Genomic DNA, 22,553 nt, shown 5'->3' with positions numbered 1-22,553 from the left:
CTCAAATTCCCTGGTCTTGCAAGAACTGATTATTTGCAATCTTTCCCTTCAAGGGCACTGCCAGGATCAGCAGTAACTAACACAGTAAGACATACATTACAAAATATGAAATAAAACAAAACAAAACAAAGCAGAAACCAACTCTTTGCAAGTACTTTCTTTTAGACTGCAATAGATACCAGTACACCAAGTTCCAGTATAACACCAGCTGAAATTCTGACATTCTGTGTTTGGAAGATTATTCTCTATCCTTTCAGAAAAACTGACTATCAGACATTTCCATCTTCACAATCATTCTGTTACAAGCTGTAGATAAAATCTCTCCAGAAAAATTAAGCACCTATGTACCACCAGTGTGCACAAACCCACAGCAGCAAAAGCACTTTTAAAGAGGCTATCTTTGCTATGCTCTTACCCCTTGAAATTAATTCCAGCATAGGCACGACTCTGCAAAGACCAGTTTGGGCTTTTCTGAGCTGCAAGTCTGTAATTTCCACAGGCAATGCTATTTTTTTCTTTACAGTGTAGTAGGCAATTTATCATCTCTTTCCAAACAGTAATACTCATGAGAGAGGCTGTAAAGTAAATTCTTCATCAAATACCTACACAATAACATGGTCAACAATATTTGCCTTGCAGCCAGGAAGACTGCCCTCTTCTCATTGATAACTTGCCTTGATTTTTGCACAGTTCTCATTTTTCACAACACTGTCTATGAACAGGCACCATCTGACACACATCCACATATGCACACTGAGAAGAGCTCCCCATTTCACGTTTATCAGCTGTGCCTGATGGACACCCCAGCCCAGACATCCAAAATGAAGGCGGACAAGATGACACAACAAAGGCAAATCACACATGCTGTGAGTTATTTGTGATTAATTTTAATTTGTTTATAGCCATACACTAAAGATGGGTTTTCATATTAGGAAAAACTTTTTTGCTTAAAACTTAGATCCAGTCACCATTCACATACTTTCAATAATTTCTCTGCTGCCATCAGATGTTTTTTCAAGGACTTGGTCAACCTGAGGATTATTCGCTTTTGCAAATGACCCGTTTTCTCCTGTTCATTTTTGCAGTAAAGCTGGGGGAGGAGTTTCCAACACCCCGCTCCTCTCACCCCGAAGCTGAGGGGCTGCCCTGGCTGCAAGCAGGCGCGATGCAGGGCTCAGCGCCAGGGCAGCCCCCCCGGGCTCGTCCCCAGCCCTCGTGCCTGCCTGCAAACGCTGCCCTGCCCGGCCAAACTCTGCTCTCAGTGCCCTTGAGGAACTTCATTGTAGGCAGAGTTTGGCCCAGGGGAGCGACATGGGGGGTCACCGAGAGGAGAAGAAGACACTGGTGTCAGAGCACTCAGCCGACCTGGGGTGGAAAGGAGGGAAAATTTGCATTTCTAAAAGCAAACAATGGCAAACAGGGGGGAAACATTACAATTTGTTCATTTTGGGGTATATTTTTGCATTCCGTCCATTTTTGCCCTTTGTTACGTTGTCTGTTCACTTATTTTTTATTAATCAGTACAAAAATATAAATACAAGCTTTAATTTTAACACTTAAAAACCCCCCAGGAAATATAACTCACACCTTTCTCCCTAAATAATATATTACACAACAGAAGAGAGAGAAACTCCCCAAACCGATGAGATTCTCCAGTCATCTGAGGACATCAAAAGTGACATCAGTAGTTTTTATCTGGCCACCAAGAACTGCTTTCCTCAAACGTTTCCAGTGAGGTTTCTCTGTGCCTCCCAACATGGGCAGCCACACTGGGATGTTATGACATCCTTGCAGTGTGGCCCTCTGAGCGCTGGTCAAGACCAGGCTGGCAGGACGTCCACCCAGCAGTGATACACATCATCGCAATTCACAAAAATTTCACAGAGGAACAGTCTAATTGCCCCATCTCTTTTTTTTTTTGACCCAAACTCATATTGCCTGGCAACTGGCTGCTACAAGTCATCACGCTCCAGCTCCCAAAGCCATGGGAAATTCATAACGTCCTGTCATCACCGCCCACCTTGCCATCAAATGTCTTCTCACAAAACAGCCTCATAAAAAAGGGGATTCTGTATTGTAATTCTTTTGGAGACTCGCAAATGTGAAAGAGTGCACTTGCCCTGTTTTTAAGCAGTCACCAATGATTTCACTTGCTTTTTAGGCATATTTTAGGAAAAAAAGAGATCCAGGTCCCTTTGCAAGAACACATTGTTTCTGGAAGCCATCACACTAATAATGAACAAGAGAGCTACTGTATACAAGCTGGCTATAGGTGACATTTCAAGATATAAATGATTATTCTTTTCTTTTACTCTGACAACTTCCAGGTTATCAATTGTTTTCTAAGCATTTTAGGCTCCATGCAACTGGCATTATGGGGAAATGCTATTGTTTACCCTTTCACACTTGACAAAAGCAATTCCCACGTGACAGACAAGTTTAGCCGTGGGACACAGCCTCGATACCTAAAGGAGGAAATAGTCTGGTGAGTTCCCAAGCGCAAGAAACTGTCATGTTGTCACCCTCTATTTTAAAAGCACAGCCACTTTGTTCCTTTGCTGTAGCTATTTTGGTCAATATGGTCTGTTTTGCTACTGCTTATGTAAATGCTATATAAATGATCAATCATAAATGTAACCAAAAATAATAAAAGCTATGTATTGTAAAAAAATAAAGTTATCATATCTATTAAAAATAGTAACTTCTTCCTCATACAGAATTTATAATACACAGAAACATCTCATAGCAAAATCATGACAAAGGAAAAAAAAGGGAAACGCTCACAAGGAAGTTTTAGGTTGCCCTTAATTCTCCTTCAGAAGCTTGGCTGGTTCTTAATCCCCATAATAAATCCAATTGTCATTTGCATACCAAAAGCAATGAATATTTTTAATGGTTTCAATTTTGAATTTGTATGTTTAAAAACTTATTAAACAACTCACTGTGCTGGCTGCAACCTTGTCAGTCGTGTTAGTGTAATATTTCTCATTTAATAAAATAATTACAACATTACAAATTCCTGTCTCTTCAGGCCAGGAGCAATACTCACACTTTTATCAGTAGCTTGTTACATTAGTGCAGAACTGACTTTAAAAATTGACCAACACAGCAACTAGAAGTCTACCTGGATTTATTTAGAGAAACATGGTTCACGTCTGTCAGTTTTCAAATCATCATTATTATAAATGATATGATAGGTCTGTGCATTATATCAACATTTTTATTTCTTCCCTGCATACTTCCTTTAGAAGATACTTTTTAAGATTAATGTACTTTAGTGTAGAAAATAATTTCAAATAAATAAGCATTAGAACTTGCTCAGCAGGTAATATTTATAAGTCCATCAAGATCAGATTAAAATAAAAAATATATAGTCCAGTCAATCTCAAACTGAATTGTGCTCATTCCGCACATTAAAGTTAACTTATTAAATGTCCATTGTTGACTGAAAACAGCAGTTTTTAAAGTTAATCAGTTTATTCAGCTTTGACACTTTTGATGAGGCCGATACCAAAGTGGAAGAAAAGATTGATCCAAAGTTTTCCTTATCGCTCAGTAGGAGACAGCAAGAGAAAAAATAACAACAAGCAAAATGTAGCACAGGGGATCTTCCAAACCCCAGCTTCCATGTGCCTTGTCAAAGCAGAAAACACCCGTCTGAACTCAACTGGAAGCTCACGCGTTACGATTTTGTTTGCTATTCCTCCTACGTCCAACCCATGGGGGAATGTGCACCACCTCAAGGCCTGAAAGGTAGCAACAGCAATAAAAATCAAGATGATATGAGACACCTGTTACTGTTTAATGAGTCCTTTAATGTTTTACATTGCTTTGTGTTGTACAATCATTCCTTGTGCTTTTATATTTGAGGATCCGAGAGTAAACAGCCTTTTTGTTGCAGTGCTCACCTCTGATTGTAACGTCTTTCTTTTGAAGCACTTCTTTCCCCGTGTATATGTTCCTTGCTCGGCAGGCATAGGTGCCCGAGTGTGCCAGGGAAACATTCTTGATGGTCAGAGTGAGGATGATGGAGTACTCCTTGTTGAGAGACCTTTTTGCTTTTGTTTGATTGTTGACTGTCCTCGGTAAAATCCAAGCAATGTCTTTGTACAGGAATTTGTTGGCCGAACAGGACAATATCAAATTCTCTCCTTCAATGGGTATTTTTTCCAAACTAATATGGAATCCACTCGGTACATCTGTCAAAAATCAAGAACACTTTTTAGTTTACATGAAATCAATGAGCCAAAATTAACAGAGTGTATATTTTCCCCTTTATCAGGAAGCCTTTGAACTAATCAATGTCATTGTCTTCCTGCTGAAGTCTCTAATCTTTCCTTTCATACACCAGGCTCCAGCTATTCTTATGATTTGTCTTGGAGCTACGAGACACTTGGCCTCAGACATCAGTTGGTGTAAACTGAAGTCGCTCTTGGAAGCAATGAGTTTGTATAAATTTTATGCCAAGTTAAGACAGGCTGGGGCAAGGTACCAAAAGCAGAATTATTTAAAGACAGCACAGTGGGACTATGAAAAAGGAAGACAATTCTAACCTCAGCTCCAGTTTGTGAACTGCATGAGAGAAAATGAATCTCAAGAGGACAGTAGAAAAATACTGCAGCTCATCATTCTTGGTCATATTGTTTTCTTGCTATTCATAAGCATTCAGACAAATTATGTCTATTTCTTAAAAATGCTTCAAATCCTGAGAAATTACTGAATCTGTGATTACATGCCTGACATTTCCCTTAGAAGAGAGGTATTTACCCTCCATGCATTTAAAGCGTGTCAGCTACCCAAGAGGAAAGTAGAAACAGTACCCGCTGACCTGGGTGGCCAACTGTGTGCGGGCAGCACTGGGATGAAGATCTCTCTATTCAGACTGCTTAGCATTAAACATAGATGAATAGTTTTTCCACCTGAGAGAAATTAAGGATCACCACACTGTTTACTAAGTTTTCGCAAGGATTTTTCACAGCAGCTAGTTCAGGCAGGAATAACCTAGCCATCAATGTAAAAAGTCATACTTGGAAAAGTCATGTTTGCAGTTCCTTGTAACATTACTGCAGCTTTGTCCCCCTGGGGAGTGGCACAGACCTGTGGCTGTGCCAGCTGCCTCCAACCACCTCCACCCAGGGCTCATCCCTCCAGCGAGGGAGAGTTACACCACTGACCTCAGTGAAAGTAGAAGCAAGTTCCTGAGAGAAAGCACTTCCAAGTTTTACTCCTAGAGTGCAACATCTTTTGGTTTATTCGTAGTCAATATTCTGATAAAGTAATTTTCTTCTTCTCAGTCAAGTGACATTGACTTTGGCCATATTCAATTGTTCTTTCACTGCTAATTGCTATGGCACTTGGCTGTGAACTTGACTCAAAATCATAAGAATGGCTTCGTCTTTCATAAGGGAGAATTATGCCTTCTTTTCTTGTCTCTTAGAGCATGAACAGCTCAATGTCAACTTTCATTCAGCTTCATGCTTACCAATGTTGCTTCGGGTTTAACATCACTTCAGCAGGAACATGTAAAGAGTAGACCACCAGTGAATAATATACCCCATCCTCTTTCAGTGACCTCTTTCATTGATTGACCAATCCATCAGAAAGCTTCTCCCTAAATCCCCACAATAGAAACTGAGCTGCCTTGCCTCCCCAGGGGGACCACAAACACAACCTACTCACTGCTGCCTTTCAAACAAAGTTCTGCCTGTTAAAAGTCTGGCATCAGTTGCTCCCCTTGATATCCTCTTTTCCACAGTGCCCTGAGTGTTAAACAGAGTAAATGAGCTCCTGGAAGTCCTGGATTGAAATTTCTTCTGACTGTAGATGCCTTCCAGGGAGAGGCCTGATTTCTGTTAGTTGAACTCATGTGCCCTTGCAGTGAGAGCAAAGTGTGTGCCTGTCACCAGCTGTAGTTCAGGTGTGTAGTCCAAAGATCAAGCTAATGGAGGCAGTGACACTAACATATTAGACTGGATATTAAAGCCTGTGTGTTGACTTGTTCCTCTTATATGTCATTGGGATCTCCTTTTTTCCTCTCTCCAGCAAACAAAACTGTAAGAAAAACTTTACATTTAGTGAACTCATCTCTGAGCGACTATCACCAGCATTCTTTTTGATATATAAGTGCTATGTGCCAGATTCTGTTCTCAGTTAAGAACATGTCGACTGGAAGTGCTACTAAGACAAAACCTTTCCCTACAGGGGTTACAGCATATCTAGCCTAAGCCATCAAAATGTAGACATCTACTTGAATATAGTTTTGCGTATGAGCAACAGTTTACAGCCCATGGAGTGATGTAGGCAGCTCCAGAGGGCAATGCTACCCATCACCTTAAGATGAGTCAAATTCCAGAGATCCTGATACCTCACGCTTGATTATGAAGAGATCCTACATGACCAGCTTAGGCTTAGATACCTAACTTTAAGGCTTAAGTTAGATGAAGTGAATCTTATGCTTGATTTTATTAAAAAACATTGAATTCAGACACACTTAAATCCAATCAAGGGTCCGAAGTTTTGATCATGGATAAGTATTTGGATGAAAGAAATTGCTGAGCCTTACTCACAGTACATCTCAAATTGTTCTGATATGTGTTGGGAAAGCCATGGTATGGGTCTGAAATACTGCATAGTTTTGGGTTTTGCAGACGCCGGTACTGGGCAAATGCTAGGAAGAGCCAAGCAAAACTCTTAAGATGAAACTAAAGATCCCCTGGGAGTGAGGCAAATGAACTATTTTTAACGTAAAAGGATAGCGTGCCAACAGAATAATATAGTTGCAACTACTTCCAGGTTGTCAGGTCTGGAGCTCTTCCTAAATATGTCTTCTGTGAAGAAAGATTATGTTCTGAATAAATCTAGGAACAAAAGCAAAATGCACAGGATTCCAAGAGAATCATTTGTTTAAAGGCTACAAGCCCCCTAATATATGACACCTCTCACCAATTGTTACAGACTCAGGCTAGCTAAACAACGTGGCTGGGAATAATCTAAAAGGGTTTTATTTACTTTAGTGATTTGAAGCTTCCTGTGGAAATAGCTCCCAGGTTTCCTGATGGAAGATTTTGTTTATCTTTGCCAAGCACCATCAGGAATCTCAAAATAAAATGCGCTTAGTGACATTGGGAAACCAGGGAGATAAGGCAGAGCTGTTCCTGTTTCACCCTCTGTAATTGCAAACACACCCATGGGCCTGCTGTGTGCCAGCAAAACAGCCCAAAATGTAGGGAAAGGGGCAGGCTGGAGGGAAGGGGGCTACCACAGTTAAATTTGGCATAAAGATGTTGGTACAGAGACTGTTTCCATATCAGCGAGCAGGAGAGCTTCCAGAAATCACCTTTCCACATCACTTTTATATAAGGCTCACAGCTGATTTTGTGCCCTGAATAAAGATTTCCTTTTAGAAATAAGTCAGTTGGACAAGACCCCAAAAATGTCCATTTGACAGAAGCCATAGGAAAGGAAAGCTATGGCAGAGCCCACGGACTTCATGTCCTACACCCTCAGGCACAGGGTATAAAATTATGCCACTCTCAAACCTTCTGGAAACACATACACAAGTTGCAATTCAAGCCCAGAAATAATGAGATTTACAATAACTTAAGAAAGGGCTTGTTCTTACTGGGTCCCCTCTGCTATACCTTCTTGCACTTATTTCCTCAGATCTACCTTTCCCTGAAGGGGTGCAACATGCCACTGCCAAACTAGGGTTGCTGGGACAAGCTCTGCCTTCCCACCACCTTCCCAATTGTTTCTGCCTATAGAAAAGAGACTCCTCACACCACCACAGCTGCTTCACTGGACCACATGTGTTTTCTAATCCCCAGGACAAGGCCTGAAGGAGATTGTCTCCAAGGAAAGGGGCTCTTCCTGTTGAGGACAGGCTTTGTCTTCATCTGCTCTTTCAAGTCTTTTCTGGCTTGTCCCTTTTGCAGAGGGCAGCAGCTCCTCTTCCTACAAAGGATCACCTTCTTCTGCTTAGACACTTCTCTTATGCTTACTTTTATGTAGTTCAGGCTAGCTTCATATGGTGCCAGCAGACTCAACAACATAAGATAAACTAGCCCCAAGCTGTCACAGGAGACCTGAAGCATTGGTTTTGGACTCACCAGAAGGAAATACTTTGCAGTGTCCTGTTTGCATCCATCAGCATTTAGGGTTCTCATTTTTTTATTTCCTCAATGTGTTTTTCAGCAAATTCTGGATGCATTTATTTCATTGACGTGAAACACAGGCTGTTACCCAGTCACAGCAGTTTGATCTCAGCCTGATGGAGGAGAATTATGATTGCACTGTGCGAGCCCAACTGATGCGCTATGTGCACAAACCAGAAGAATGAGCCTAACTTGGTTTGTGTAAGGACAAACCAGCAGTATTGTTTAAACAAACTGCCTTCAATCAGTGCCACTGATTGTCAGTGGATGATCAGGACTTTCCATGTCACACAACTGAAGTGCTCAGCTCCAGGAACTCAAAAGACAAATGCATTTCAACTTCATCACCCTATATAGAAAGTTTGCCACCAGTCAAGATATTAAGTATTTCCAAGCCATAATAGAGCTGTCACTCCTCTTTCTGAATACCAGCCAATACAAGAGTCTTCAAAGGAAAGTCATAATATTCTGCATGTTCTCATGCAAGCTTTGGTATCAAGGGGAAGGATTTCCTTCTATCCCTGGTCAAGATCTAAGAATGTGAGATCTAAGTAGGGAAACTGACTCCTTCATGTCACAGCACTGAAATATCCAAAACCACCATCAAACTTTGAAAGGAAGATTTGGGCACAGCTAATGGGGCCCATCAAACTTCAGCTTCAGTTGGTTTCAGGATCTTCCACGTGACATATTGAAGACTGAGGAGTCAGAGCTAGAGGAGGCCAGATCCAACATCTTGCCCATTAAAAGAGGAACAGCCTCAGTGAGTGACTCTTAGTGACTACTCAAAGTTACATGTGAAGTCCCCAAATAAAGATGAGAATACAGCTCCATTGGCATGTTAATTTATGGAGAACTATGCGTCGTTGTTTAGCTTTCTGTCCAAACAGACACAATGCAAGGATAGGGACAAAAACAAAACTGTGATTTGAGAGTGGGTACAGCACTCATCTTCAAAGTGGCAAATGTTCTTGTCACATCCATTAATAGAACACGGAGATGTTCTTCTTGCTTCTGTATTTTAACAAACAACCTGCCTGTGTGTCACTTAGCTGTTTATACTTCAATAATTACTTCTCATGCTTGTTACCAGTTTTCTAAATTTGTAGATAATTGGCACTTTCTAAATGTGGAAGTGTATTACTACAGCTAGTCCGAATATTTAAAAAATATAAATTTTGGTCCACAAAATTGGGAGGGGGGACATTTTTTGAAGAAGTTTCTTTCTTTTTTTTAACGAAATCTAGTGAGTGTGTGTCTACTCTCTTTTGCTATCTCTCAGTATAGTAACAGAACGAGTTTCACTAAAATCACTCATCAGAATGATAAGCGCAATACTGACAACAAAAACAGATAAGAGAAACAAAAAAATTAAATGGGATAAATTAAAATCATTTTTCCTTTTCAGCTTCAAGATTATAATTTTGGGATTAAATTATCAGAATATTTTAACCTTTTTATCTTTTCTCATATTTAAGAATGAATTGCATATCTTTAATGACCTACACTGAAAGTTGTCATCAGCCTAAATGCTCTACGAATCATAGAATCGTTTTGGTTGGAAAGGACCTTTAAGATCATCAAGTCTAACCATTAACCCAGCACTGCCAAGTCCACCACTAAACCATATCCCTAAGCACAGGACGCTACCACTTTGTTAACAAAATCAAAATAACTTCTTTCACCAGAAAACAAATCTGTTGTTATGGCATCTGCAGACATTATGGTTGCTAAATCATTCCGTAGTTATTCTCAAAAACTCATTGTGTTTTTTTCAGTACACCCTGAAATAAAATATTTACTAATTTGTTTCTGAACCTGCAAACACTTGCATACATCTAGTAATGGAAAAAAACATGGAAACATACCGATATGTGCAGCTAACACAATGAGTCTTCTCAGTGCCATGGCCCAACAGACCTCCAAGGTTGTCTTTCTCAGAAGTGGGAACAAAACTCTTTATATCCTGCCACTTTTCTACCTACAAGTTGTCATAGTCCCTGAGAGCTGTGAGATGCTGTCCAGGTACCCCATGCATCCCTCCTCTGGCACCGTGCTGCCTGGAGACACTGCTCTGGGCACTATGTCGTAAGATCTGGTTGGCAGCAGGATGAGGCTGTAAACACTATCAGTGTCACACACAAAACTGGCTTACTGATGTATGAAAATAGAGTAAAATTTCAGGTATGGAATGATTGCAGAGGCTAGGTGATTTAAAAGGGGAAATTACAGATTGCTATATTTATGAGCAATTCGTGTCATGGTGGGCTACTTGATGGAGGGATGAATCATTCATCAAACGTGGTGTCCTTCTTAGAAATCCGGACCAGCTGCTGTGAAAAACCCCTCCAGGATCACCCAAAAGCATGGTATGAGTTTACAGGTGCACACATTACAACAGTTCTCAAACTGTAGTATATGAAAAAGCCACAACATCCTAACGGTTATAAACCCAGGACCAGGAAACACATTTGGCTCTAGTGGGGACTAGATCTTACCTGTTACAATAAAGCTGACGTTTCTTTCGGCTTTTCCCACTTTATTGGATGCCACACAGCTGTAGATTCCAGAAGATTTGGCTTCAGCTACAACGAGAGTGCTAGCAGTCTGCAAAAGAAAGAAGAGGTTTAGCTCTCGTTGGATCAGGAACTCAGTTAAAGCTTCCCTTCTCTTTTCTCCTAAGTCACCGTTGTCAGTGCCACGATTCAGTCTCTGCATTCATTCAGTGATGGGCACCACTGGGGCTTTTTAAAGGAGATGTCACCATATACAGTTTTGGAAAGGGCAGAAGAGTAACAGAAAACAAGCTCCTTGGGAGACCCTTATATCATCAGAGCCATCATAACCAAAAATCTTTGAATGTGTCTTTCAGGTTGATTTATCTCTTGCTGCTGATGTAATGACAAGCTACAAAACATGAAATGTGACACAACGTGGTTCACCCAAGGAGATAAGCAGCCTGTAGGGCAGCCAGATTGCAAAGGGAATAGGTGAAGAATGCCTCAGGGATTTGGATAATGATGGGAAAAAATTAGCTCCATTTGGCACTAAATGCATTTGATTTCGCTTTCATTTTCTCAAGTAAGTGTCAGGTGAGAAAAGACAGGGACAAAAGAGATGTTTACTCATCCTCTTTTGGAATATTTCCTCTTCTTGGACTTAATATTTCTATTATTAATTAATAATAAATTGAGTTTCTTTACATTGTATTCTATCACCATCTTAAGAGGTTCAGCACACTAAATATTTTCACAAAGTGATATCACTTGCAAGATGAGACCTTGGAAGGCCGGGGACCAACACCACCTGATGTGCCTTTAGAAAAATAAAAATCATTGTAATAATAAGACTTACACCTTCATGGTGATGGAAAGCCATGGTCTAATGGCTTGGGCACTAGGTGAAAGAAGAAAGGTATGCAGAAACAACTAAGGTGTCATTCTTGGAGCTGAGACATGGGGCATGCACATGGAGTGCAGCAGTGGGATGTGCTCTCAAAAACAACTTAGATTAATTTTCTGTCTTTCTGTCTCCATTTTACTTCTTCTGTAAAACATGCGTTGGCTGGAGTTACAGACAGAGCTGGGACAGTGACGAAAGGAAATTGTGTGGTCGCAGAATCCTGTTGTTTGGAATGATTTGGCTTTTCTAAAAACCTTCAAAATCATTTTTGTGAAATTAATACATTCTTTTAAGTCTGGCTGATTGCTGGAGTCCAGAGTCAAGAAGAAGAGGGTGAGTCAGTAATAAATAAGGACCAGTTATCTACATTTCTACATAAACACTAGCTGAACATTTGCACTGCTTCTATGTCTCCCACTCAGAGACTTCATGGCTACCCCTAAACTCCTTGTTGAACCCTTAAATAATATAAATCTGGTTTTCCAAAACATTCTTTAGTAGAAAGAGTCTATCACTTTCCTACTACTCAAGCAAACACAGTGGAGACAAGTTGTTTGATTTTGGCTTATTTGAAACTGCCCTATGGCAAATTCAAGACTACAAGTGATGCTAACAGCACCTTTACCCTGTTAAGATGTCTCAATGGTCAGCTACCTGTCTGCTAACTAACTACACCTCATTTCCAGCTAGAATTTTTCTAACCTACCTTTTAGGCTCTTCTGTGAGATGAAAGAGGCTCAATAACACCAGATAGATAATTACAGCCCTTAAAAAAAAAATCATCCTGTTTTGCTAAATACAGTAGGCTGATCTCTACAAATTCATAATTCTAAAACGTGGGTCCAGTCCTGTCTACATTTTGTCATTCTCTTTGAATTCCTTCCAGTTTTTAAACATAATTTCATAAAGTGTGGACACTGGGCCCAGTGGGAGGATTCCTGCAGCCATTTTATCAACACTAACTCCAAATAGAAGGAAGTCCCATAACATCTGCCAGAGGGCTAACGTGGGTGGTTAAACACTGCTTCTGCCATCCCAGACTTTCCACCACAAAGTCAGCCTTTCTTGCTTTAGTTGGTATTACCTCATAGGTTCCAGGTAGGAATAGTGACCTAAAATGCACAGTGAAGGAGAATGAAGCTCTTACTCTCTGCCTCGGGGGCACCTGTCTTTATCCTACTACATCCAGAACTGGCGCATTTCTGAGCTTGAAAAATTCATGTCCATTATTCCTCCCACAATCAGTCCAACGGATTGTAAAGTTTTTGGTAGTATCAAACTGTATTTTGTCCTGACACTATGTGGTATTAGTTTTTAATGAAAAATTGTGCATCCTATCAGAGTTTTACTGCTCCAGCCCACTATGATGTGATTATTACTTTTATTACACTGAGGATGGCACATACAGTTACACTTAAGCAGTATGACCACAGTTACTGACCAGAGTGGTTATAGATTATGCCTCTTCTTGCATATTAAATGACCCTAGAGAACATAGCTCGGCACTGTAATTCAGTAATTTAAACTAAATGCTTTTCCCTAGAATTGTTCTGGTTTTGACCAACTTGCACTGTCCCAAATATTCCTCTAGCATGGGCCAAGGATCACTGCCAACAGGCAACTTCCATGCAACCAACATCTTCTGGAAGGCAAGGGAGATAAATGCTATGAACACAGGTCTTAGTGCAAGAGAGCAGTCATTGGTATGTTTACTTGACTAAGGCAGAGAAAGCCAGAGTGTCTAGGAAAAAGCAAGACTGACTTTGCAACAGAACAGAATATTTTAGAGACAATATGTCTCCGCATAAATCTTTTTGCTTATAAATTAGTCATAAGGATAAGATAACATCTCTTTAAATAGTTTGTGAGCCCTCCAGTGGTGCAGTCTGTGTTCTGCATTGTGGATGCCAGCCAAAACCCACCAGAGAAGCAGTGTGTACAAAACTAAGCCTGGCATGTTGTTGTTTATTGAGCAATTACGGCTGTATGAGATCAGTTTGTGCTGCATGGTTCCTCTATACAGCTATTGCTGCAAAAGGAGCAAGAGAAAAATTTTGCACAGCCTTGTATCGTCTGGCTTCGCAACAGGTTTCAGGCCCTGGATTTGCATCCATGTTATATAGAGAAAGTCTGGATCCAGTTGCCATGATCAGATGGAATAGGGCCAATCCTTCCTGGCATGCTGGACATCTTGGGCATCATCTGCCCACAAACCCCATTTACCACCAAAGCTTTGATCCTTTATTCCTCCTTTCTGCACTCATCATCTCAGCTGAAGCACTATGCTACAGGCTCATCTCAGAGCCAGGGGCTAGGGGAGTAAATCACATTCTGCTGCTGCTTCTGCCTGCAAATAAAAGAGGCATTGAGCAGAAATCCTGAGAGATGAAAGAGGAAATTACATGTTTGTTCGTGGTGGAAACTGATGAGGAAAAGACTGGGTGGGAAAGAGAGTGCAAGGCAACTGGCATGATCGTTGTGCTTGGAGCCAGGGTGAGCTGGTCTTTCCCCCAGAGGGTCTGCTTGAATTTCTCTTGTTTCAAAGTAGCTTAGATAGAGGATTCCCACTGCTCCACCTGATGGCAGAGAAGCAAGAGGAGGTTTCAGAAAATGGTTGGTAACTTGACTCTTTCCTGACTCCTAGAAGGCCTCTGCAGACACAAGCATAAACATGCTCCATCCAGAGATTGCTGTCCTAACTTCTCTAAACAGCCCATACATTTAAAAACCAAAATATTGTCCTTTCAGCATTGATCAGGTTAGTGCAAGTCTGCCAAATATTGTTGATTCCCTCCTAGTTATGCTTTTAAGAAAACATATTTGTTTAAAAAATGGGAAATAAATGAAAATATGCTCTCCTCAGCCCATTGGATTGATCTTTGGCTCAAAGAATATTATTTAGGAAGACCCATGTTGAAATATTGGCAGCACACCATTGGATTGGTCTGCTTATGCCAAAGACATATGATCTGCATGCCTCACGTGTTGGGAAAGAGCATCAGTGCAAAACATCTGGACAACATGCTTCACCTTCACCGCCACAGAAGAAACACCAAAATATTTTCAATAGCAGGACCATGAATACATGTAGGAGAGCACCCTCTTCCCCCCTGGCATCAGACAGGCAAGTCACTGCTGTTTAGCAAGCAGAGCTGCAGTTTCCCTCTACATCCCGTGTTGTCCCGCTCAAAAAGGCCATGAGACTGCACGCAGCCAGCTGACTCACAAGGAGATCATGCTACAGACAGCTGTAGCACGTACAGCCCCTGCCCTCCTCCCCAGGGCCATTCGTAGAGTGAGGCAGCACTCGATTCACGCCTCCCTCACACAACGAGGGAGGGAGGGGATCGATTTCAGGAGCTGGAGGGAGCCCCAGCTTGGCAGAGGCAGGTGCCAAGTTCTGCTGGTTTTAATCTCACCAAGGGCTCAGCTCCGCTGGCACCTCCCAGGGATCTGCTTAAAAGTGTTGACAGCGATTCTAGTAGCATTCAGGAAGGCCCCAGGAGAAGTTACGATGTGCTGAAAGAGAGGCAAGCTACACTCCCACTGCTATCTTTAGCTTGGCTTCCTAGGAAGATCACACTGTCTGTCCATCTGTCTGCCAGTATCCTCCCCTCTTCCACACCCTTGGTAATTTTTGAACCCATTGCCCAATTTCAGACGAAATTGACAGACAACTTAAAGCTCATAATATCTCATGCATTTCACGAAAACCAGCTGTTGGATAGAGGAGAAAGATCAAAATGAGTGGTGTTGTAGTGAGTGAAACAGCTTCCTCTTCTTCTTTGGGTTCCAGATGGCCAATGAGCACAGATGTACTGGCCAGGCAGCTGGCATGTGTAGGGACTGAGAATAGACACAACACATGCTTTCTTGTCTCATTAGTAACGAGGGGACATGGAAAATAGCTAGAGGTTTAGGGCTGGGCATAGAAGATGCAGGAGAGATGGACCCATCCTATTTTGCATGGTCACACCTACGTCCAAGAAGGATTGACTCTCCTGACTGTCATTGACTCTCCTGACTATCTTGCACTCCACTTTTATGTTGGATGGTCGTAGTTTTTAATACTACCTACAGTAAGCACATGCGAGGTTGACCCATCCAAACCAGAGATGGACAAGAGTGAGCCTATGTTTGGTCTTGCACAATCTTGTTACAGGGCCATTACTTTCCATTTTCCCTGAAGGCAAGTGGCTTTGTCACTCACAAGGGATGGGACCACTAAAATCTTGTGTCAGTAAGGTATGTATGCAGTGGAAAACAAGGCCATACATATATATACATACATACACATACACATATGAATGATAAACCACAACTTCATGCCTTACTATTCTTCATACACAGTTCCTGGAGGCATGCACCATGACACAGACCCAGCTTTCATGGTACCTGTTATTGTCAGTGGGACTCCAACATTTGCTAGCAGCAGAGGGCTGGGGCAGTCAGGGACCTTCTGTTCCATTTCAGGTTCTCAAGAATGTGTCTCTAGTAGGTTATTTCCCAAAACCAAGGGTGTTTTGTCCTACTCCTTCCAACTTTTCCCTGTACTCAACTGCCCTCCTGTCTACTGTCTCCTTCCCTTGGATTTATCATCCTTTCTTCTTGGCCAACACCTTCTACTCTCTCTCATCTGAACTCTCCTTCTTAGAGCTCTTCTGCACATTCTCCATGACCAGGATCTTTGTCCACCTCTCCTGCAGCTCCCTGTCCCTTGTACCCCTGTACAAGAATTACTGACTCCTTCTTTCAAAGCTGTTGATAAACCAGTGTGTGACTCCACACACAGAAGAAAACATATACCCGATATGAATGCACTGTTACCAATGAATGCACCAACTCTTTGTACCTCATTACTGCAGGTCATTCACAGATTGACATTTTAATGAACACTGATCATGCTAATAATAATAATAATCAGTATTTGCCCTGAGTTACACATAGCACAGTTAGCTTTAGCCTGGAACACTGAGAAGTGATGGTTTTTAGCAGCTGAATGACAGGAGAGTGTCTGTGACCTGTTTACATGATAAGCCTAAGAATAGCCCAAATTTGTAGGAAGTCACTGAAATGTCCAACAAAATGAGAATGAAAACTTTGGGTGGGGGAATCAAATCACTTCAAGAGTTGTCTTGTGATTAAGTATTATGGCTTATGTTACAAAGTTCTTCCATTATACCAATCGAGTTTCTCAATGTCCGTTTAGAGAGGCTTCAACGGAAACGTTACTAAAACACTGTTGTCACGGTTTCTCTGTCACCAGAAGAATAATGTAGCACAGGCTTCCTGCATTACTTTAACTGTACAGACACAGGGTTTGAGGTTTTTCTAACTTTAAAAATATACTTGTGGCTACCTTGATAATCACAGACAAACAAACAACTAATCAACCTACCACAGCGAAAAGCCAAACTGGAGGCACTCAGATATTGCACATACAGGAAATGGGTGGAACTGGCACAATGTCTTTAAGCAAGGTGAAAACAGCTACCTTTATTGCTAAAAGAAACCTTTGACCATTCCTTGTTCATGACCAAACCTTTGACCTTCCCTTGATTACAACAATCCATCCTGTGGTCACCCCCATTTCTCCTTTCATGCTAACCCAAATGTGCAACTTTTTGAGTTTCTTCATCCATTTCCTACTGCTTTGTCTCCTATGTCTTTGTTGTTTCCATTTGAGCTTTGAGATTGTTTTTACCATGCTTGCTATGCTTGGATGTGGAAGTGGCGTAGACACTCTGTTTAGGTAGCAGGACTCCATTGATGTGGAAGTGCCTCAGAGAGCTGTTCATAGCTGTTTGCAGTAGCAGAACTGCTCACAGTAGCAGAACTGCTCACAGTAGCAGTCCATCGGAGCCAGACAGTTGTGATGACATGCTGCATTCAGTGACCTCAGTGCTATTAACAGTCTTACAATAACACAGCAGATGAGGAAGGGTTTTGTCTGAACTGTGTCCCTTTGAGTTTGCTCTGGGGGACCAAGAATGAGTCTTGGGCTGCAAAGAGTGAAAAGCTGTAGACTCCCATGGAAGAAAAACAATCGTGGATGCTCTAGAGCAGCTGTGTGTGTGCGAATCATGCCACTCACAGTTTGGCCAGCAACCCAGGCTTAGAGAGCATTTTCTACTTACAATAGCAATCCAGCTGTGCTTGAAAAGCTATGGAAGAGAAGCAGAAATTAAGAAACCTTAGAAAAGCTGTTAAAAAGCCGAGCAAAGAGATTGTTCACTAACATCCCCTTCACCATAAGGACCAGGAGGAATAAAGCAATGCAAGGTAGACCTTTCTTAGTTGAACTAAACAGCAAGAAGACAAGGAATACCAAGGAGAACCACTAAGTCTCACTGCAAAACTTTCCGTGTAACACATGCAGAGACCATTCCTTGGTTCACTTCTGCGCACATTTTTAAAAAGGGCTGCTTGCCAAAGACTTCAAACAAAACCTGCAGTTCTGCCACAAGGAGCCATTATTAGCATCTTCCTCCAGGGAGGAATTTATTTGCTGTTGACTGGAAGTTGCTTTGACATTTCAGCCACTCCTCTTCCACTGTCTCCAAAACGCATGGCACACAAGGGAATGAGATCTGGTTGAAGACAGCTCCTTCTGCACCCTGTGAGCAGGTAGGACTTCACCTATACCATAGCTAGGTGCCTTCTGGAAAATAACTAGTTCTCATAATCTTTTGTTCATCCTTCCCCCTTTGGAATAGACTGAGTCTTCCTGTGCCTGAAATTATTTCCCCTTCCTCCTTCAAATCCCTCCTTATGTCTCGTTTTTCATGTGCTTTCCTATGACAGTCTCCCCTATGAAGCTGTTTGCCCCCATCTTCGCCTTGATCTTTAAGCACGTAGAGGTGGCCAGCTAAATAGAGCAAATGCCTCACTGGGACCCAGCCCGTTCCCATGCGCTGGAACAGCGCCACGAACACCTGTGATACTTTCTAAATAATACAACAGCAGGAGAAAATGCAGTCCCAGGCCTGATTCTTGGCTGCATGCAAAGCCCTATTTATTCTGTGGTGTGTGAAAGGCCCCTAACATGAGAGTAATTATAGTTTATATCCATTTTCACAGGCAGAAGTCTGAAGGTAGACATGAAGAAAAGGAGACCTATATCCCTGATGCCCTTAGAATTACAAGAAGCATTTCAGCGTTCTTCGAAAAGACAGGCCTAGAGTAAGGTTGTATTGGGTTTGCATGGCAAGGTTTTGGTAGTGGAGGGGGCTACAGGGGTGGCTTCTGTGAGAAGCTGCTAGAAGCTTCCCCTATGTCCCACAGAGCCAATGCCAGATGGCTCCAAGATGGACCCATCACTGGCCAAAGCTGAGCCCATCAGTGACAGTGGTAGCACCTCTGTGATAACGTATTTAAGAAGAGGAAAAAGTTACTGTGCAACAGCAATGGCACCTGGAGAGAAGAGCGACAATACGTGACAGAAACAACTCTGCAGACACCAAGGTCAGTGAGGAAGGAGGGGGAGGAGGTGCTTCAGGTGCTGGAGCAGAGATTCCCCTGTAGCCCGTGGTGAAGACCATGGTGAGGCAGGCTAAAACAGCCTGGAGGTTAACGGAGGAGCAGATATCCACTTGCAGCCCGTGGAAGACCTCACACCAGGGCAGGTGGATACCTAAAGGAGGCTGTCACCCTGTGGAGAGCCCACACTGGAGCAGGCTCCTGGCAGGACCTGTGACCCTGTGGAGAGAGACAGGGGCACACACTGGAGCAGGTTTGCTGGCAGGACTTGTGACGCCATGGGGGACCCATGCTGGAGCAGTCTGTTCCTGAAGGACTGCACCCCATGGAAGGGACCCACACTGGAACAGTTCATGAAGAACTGCAGCCCGTGGGAAGGACTCACATTGGAGAAGCTCACGGAGGACCGTCTCCTGTGCGAGGGACCCCAAGCTGGAGCAGGGGAAGAGTGTGAGGAGTCTTCCCCCTGAGGGGGAAGGAGCAGCAGAGACAATGTGTGAACTGACCGCAACCCCCATTCCTTGTCCCCCTGCACTGCTGGTGGGGAGGAGGTAGAGAAAATGGGGAGTAAAGTTAAGCCCGGGGCGGGGTGAGGGGAAGGTTTTCTTAAGATTTAGTTTTTATTTTCTCATTATCCTACTCTGATTTTGATTGGTAACAAATTAAACTAATTTCCCAAGTCAAGTCTCTTTTGCCCATGATGGTAATTGCTGAGTGATCTGTCCCTGTCCTTATCTCGACCCACGAGTCTTTTGTTATATTTTCTCTCCCCTGTCCAGCTGACGAGGGGAGTGATAGAGCGGCTTTGGTGGGCACCTGGCCTCCAGCCAGGGTCAACCCACCACAAAGGTAGGCTTTCAGATTTATAATCTCTTCATCCATTACTGCCACAAACCAAACTAGTCTGTGAAACCAGCAGCTGTGACAGTGGCATGGTGTTGTGCATCTTCACCTGAGCTCCTTTGTACTGCAGGCTACCCAGCCACACCAAATCACTCATGTCTAACCCAGGAAAGTGTAGTTAATCTAGGGCATCCTTTAGGGAAACATCTCGATTTAAAGGTTTTAACTGATGGAGAATCCTCCATGGCCCTTGGCTAGTTAATCCCATTGGCTTTCTCTCCCACATTAGACACCAACAGATGACAGGCCTGCTCGTTCTTCAGAAGTGCCTGCATCTCCCCACGGCCCATAAAGGGATGCTTGTCTTGGACTAAACAACATTTAGACAGTTAATGCCTCTGGGATGAATCCCACCATGCTGTCTCTGACTGAGATCTCTCTTAAACTTTGCTTCTGTAATCTGGATTCATTTGGCCCTTTAAATTTTTTAATGCGAGAAAGACCTGGTCATCTAATAATCTAGGACCACATCTGTGAATAAACTCTCTAATGAGAGTAAATTGTTTAATTCTCATAGGAAAAACAACAGGAAATTGTGCAATGTCACAAAATGAAGCAAAGATGGCCTGGAACCCTGCCCCTGTGCTCCTGAGGTGCCCCAAGATACTACAGACAAGCTCTAAGAAAGCAGATATGGTGAATCCCATTGACATACTCTCCTGGCTTGTCACTTACCTTAATATGACTGCATGCAGAAATAAGTACATCTCTGCATCTCAGCAGATAAATACCACGTATGGAAGTTATTTACATGTATGCAGCTCTTCAAATCTAAACAATATAAAATACTGACTTCTTCACTGTTACCTCGATAGCATCTTACACTGCCTTTTCAACACATGCTGTCACAAAGAAAGGTTATCTGCTCCTAGGAATCGTACCTTATTTTTGCCCTCTATTACAGCCGTTCGCTCAGTGATGCTCTGAATCCTGTTTCCTGTGTTGCTGCCAGCTTTCAGGATGAAAGATCCTTCGGTATAAGAGCAAAAGCCATGCCTGAAGACAATAAAAATTGAAGGTTTTTTTATTTGGTGATAGACTGAAACATTCAACACATAAGACAAAACAATTCTTCTGGAGACAGGGACCAGTCAGGGAAACTGCAGGTGCTGTGATGACCAGGCAAGTATAGTTACTTTTCATACTGAGGTTTGGAGCCTGATGGTTGGATCCACATCCACAGCCCCTCCTTGAATATTAGCTCCCTGGAGTCAGTGTTAACATTTAACTCACTGTGGACTGGAAGGTCAGAATTTACAATCTGAGCCTAATTATAGGGCTGTGGAAGACCAACATCCCATTTCCAATGCTCCCATTTTCAGCCATTGTCATGGCTCAGGCTTGGCTTCAAACCGGAGTTCATATTATTTTCAGCCTTAAATTCAAGACAAGTTATACTTGTTTCAAGATCCATTCCATAATGTATTGGATGCAGTTTCACTACATGCAGGTTCTTTTTGTTACCATGAAAAATGATGCAAGTTCTCATTTCTGAATGTTTTCTTTAGTTCAGTTTACAAAATGGCAAAATATCAATACTAGGATTCAATGATTACAAGACACACAGTAAAAATAACCATAATCCTGCAAATTCACAAACCAAAACTATATCTAATTGCCAAAGAGATTTAAATATTCATTTAATCTGAAAAAAATCAAAGTCATGTTAATGAATGGAATCTCAGGGAAAAAATGTTTTTGCCTTATGCAACAAATTGGCTTCTAATCAGAACATTCAGGTGTGGTCATGGTAGAGCTAATTTGTTTCCCAAAGTCTAATTTGGTACACATGGAAATAAACACATTGGAATGCTTCTTAAAATGCTATCTGTCTCTATTCTTCTTTGAGGATATCTAGTTTTGCTTTTCATCCAAAATTTAGTTGTTGTTTGTTCAATTCCAGCTTCAACAGTAGAGTTTAACCCTTCAGCAGGTCAAGCTCTTTCAAATACAATATGTTCCTTTGATCTTTCATGATTTGAAAGATAACAACTGTAGTATCTGTAATCAAACAGTTCTGACATGTATATCAGTTGTTTGGAGAAATGACCTTTAAAGCCCAGTGCCTGGATAACGGTATGTGATGCAATCCTGACCAAAGAATGAGGTTCATTTCCCTTCAGCTAACTGCAGTTTGCTTAAACTTTGTGTTGTTTATAATATCAATGATGCACTAATTTTACATGCTTGTTTTTAATTGCACAGCTTTGCATCAAACTGTCCAGTGTCTTAGCAGATATTACAGCTTAAAGAAATGATGATATATAAACTAACTTGGGCTGTAATCATTAGCACAGATATATGATTGTCTGCCCAAATTTCTTAACATGCGTTGAGAGGCTCTGTGAGCTGAAAAAGCCAAAAAACAGGAACAGGCCATGGTCGTTCATGCATGGAGAGAGGACAGGGAGCAATACCGTGGCAAGAAAGCCCTATCTACACAAACATTTCTTCCAGACTCTGTTTTAAAAGCCAACTTCTAATACATGATTGTTGAGGCCAGGGTGGATGAAAGACAGCTGCGTTAAGACAGTTGATGAATTCAGATGAGAAAAAATGGTTAAAAATTGTTCAGAAAGGTAGGTGCCATTTACTTCACAAATTTAATGCTTCAAG

The 22,553-nt window shown here is 41.9% G+C and overlaps 1 protein-coding gene across 2 annotated transcripts in view; it reads right to left on the bottom strand.

The window, feature by feature from the left end:
• The window catches only part of FLT1 (fms related receptor tyrosine kinase 1), a 115,245-nt gene that overhangs the window by 38,643 nt on the left and 54,049 nt on the right, over positions 1–22,553 (bottom strand). Inside the window, exons 11-14 of one of the 2 annotated variants that reach the window (XM_068418001.1) lie at positions 20,819–20,933; positions 10,652–10,760; positions 3,909–4,199; positions 872–3,746 (exon numbers count right to left, since the gene is read on the bottom strand). In XM_068418001.1, the coding sequence (XP_068274102.1) occupies positions 3,676–3,746; positions 3,909–4,199; positions 10,652–10,760; positions 20,819–20,933 (586 nt within the window). In that variant the 3' untranslated portion in view covers positions 872–3,675. Of the gene's footprint in view, positions 1–871; positions 3,747–3,908; positions 4,200–10,651; positions 10,761–20,818; positions 20,934–22,553 lie in introns of those variants that run through there. The other variant, XM_068417993.1, reaches the window with a different exon arrangement.

Source organism: Nyctibius grandis, chromosome 2 (assembly GCF_013368605.1).
Source record: "Nyctibius grandis isolate bNycGra1 chromosome 2, bNycGra1.pri, whole genome shotgun sequence".
NCBI classification, from domain to species: domain Eukaryota; kingdom Metazoa; phylum Chordata; class Aves; order Nyctibiiformes; family Nyctibiidae; genus Nyctibius; species Nyctibius grandis.
The sequence above is the reverse complement of the archived record's forward strand: the minus strand, read 5'-3'. Positions and strand labels throughout refer to the sequence as shown.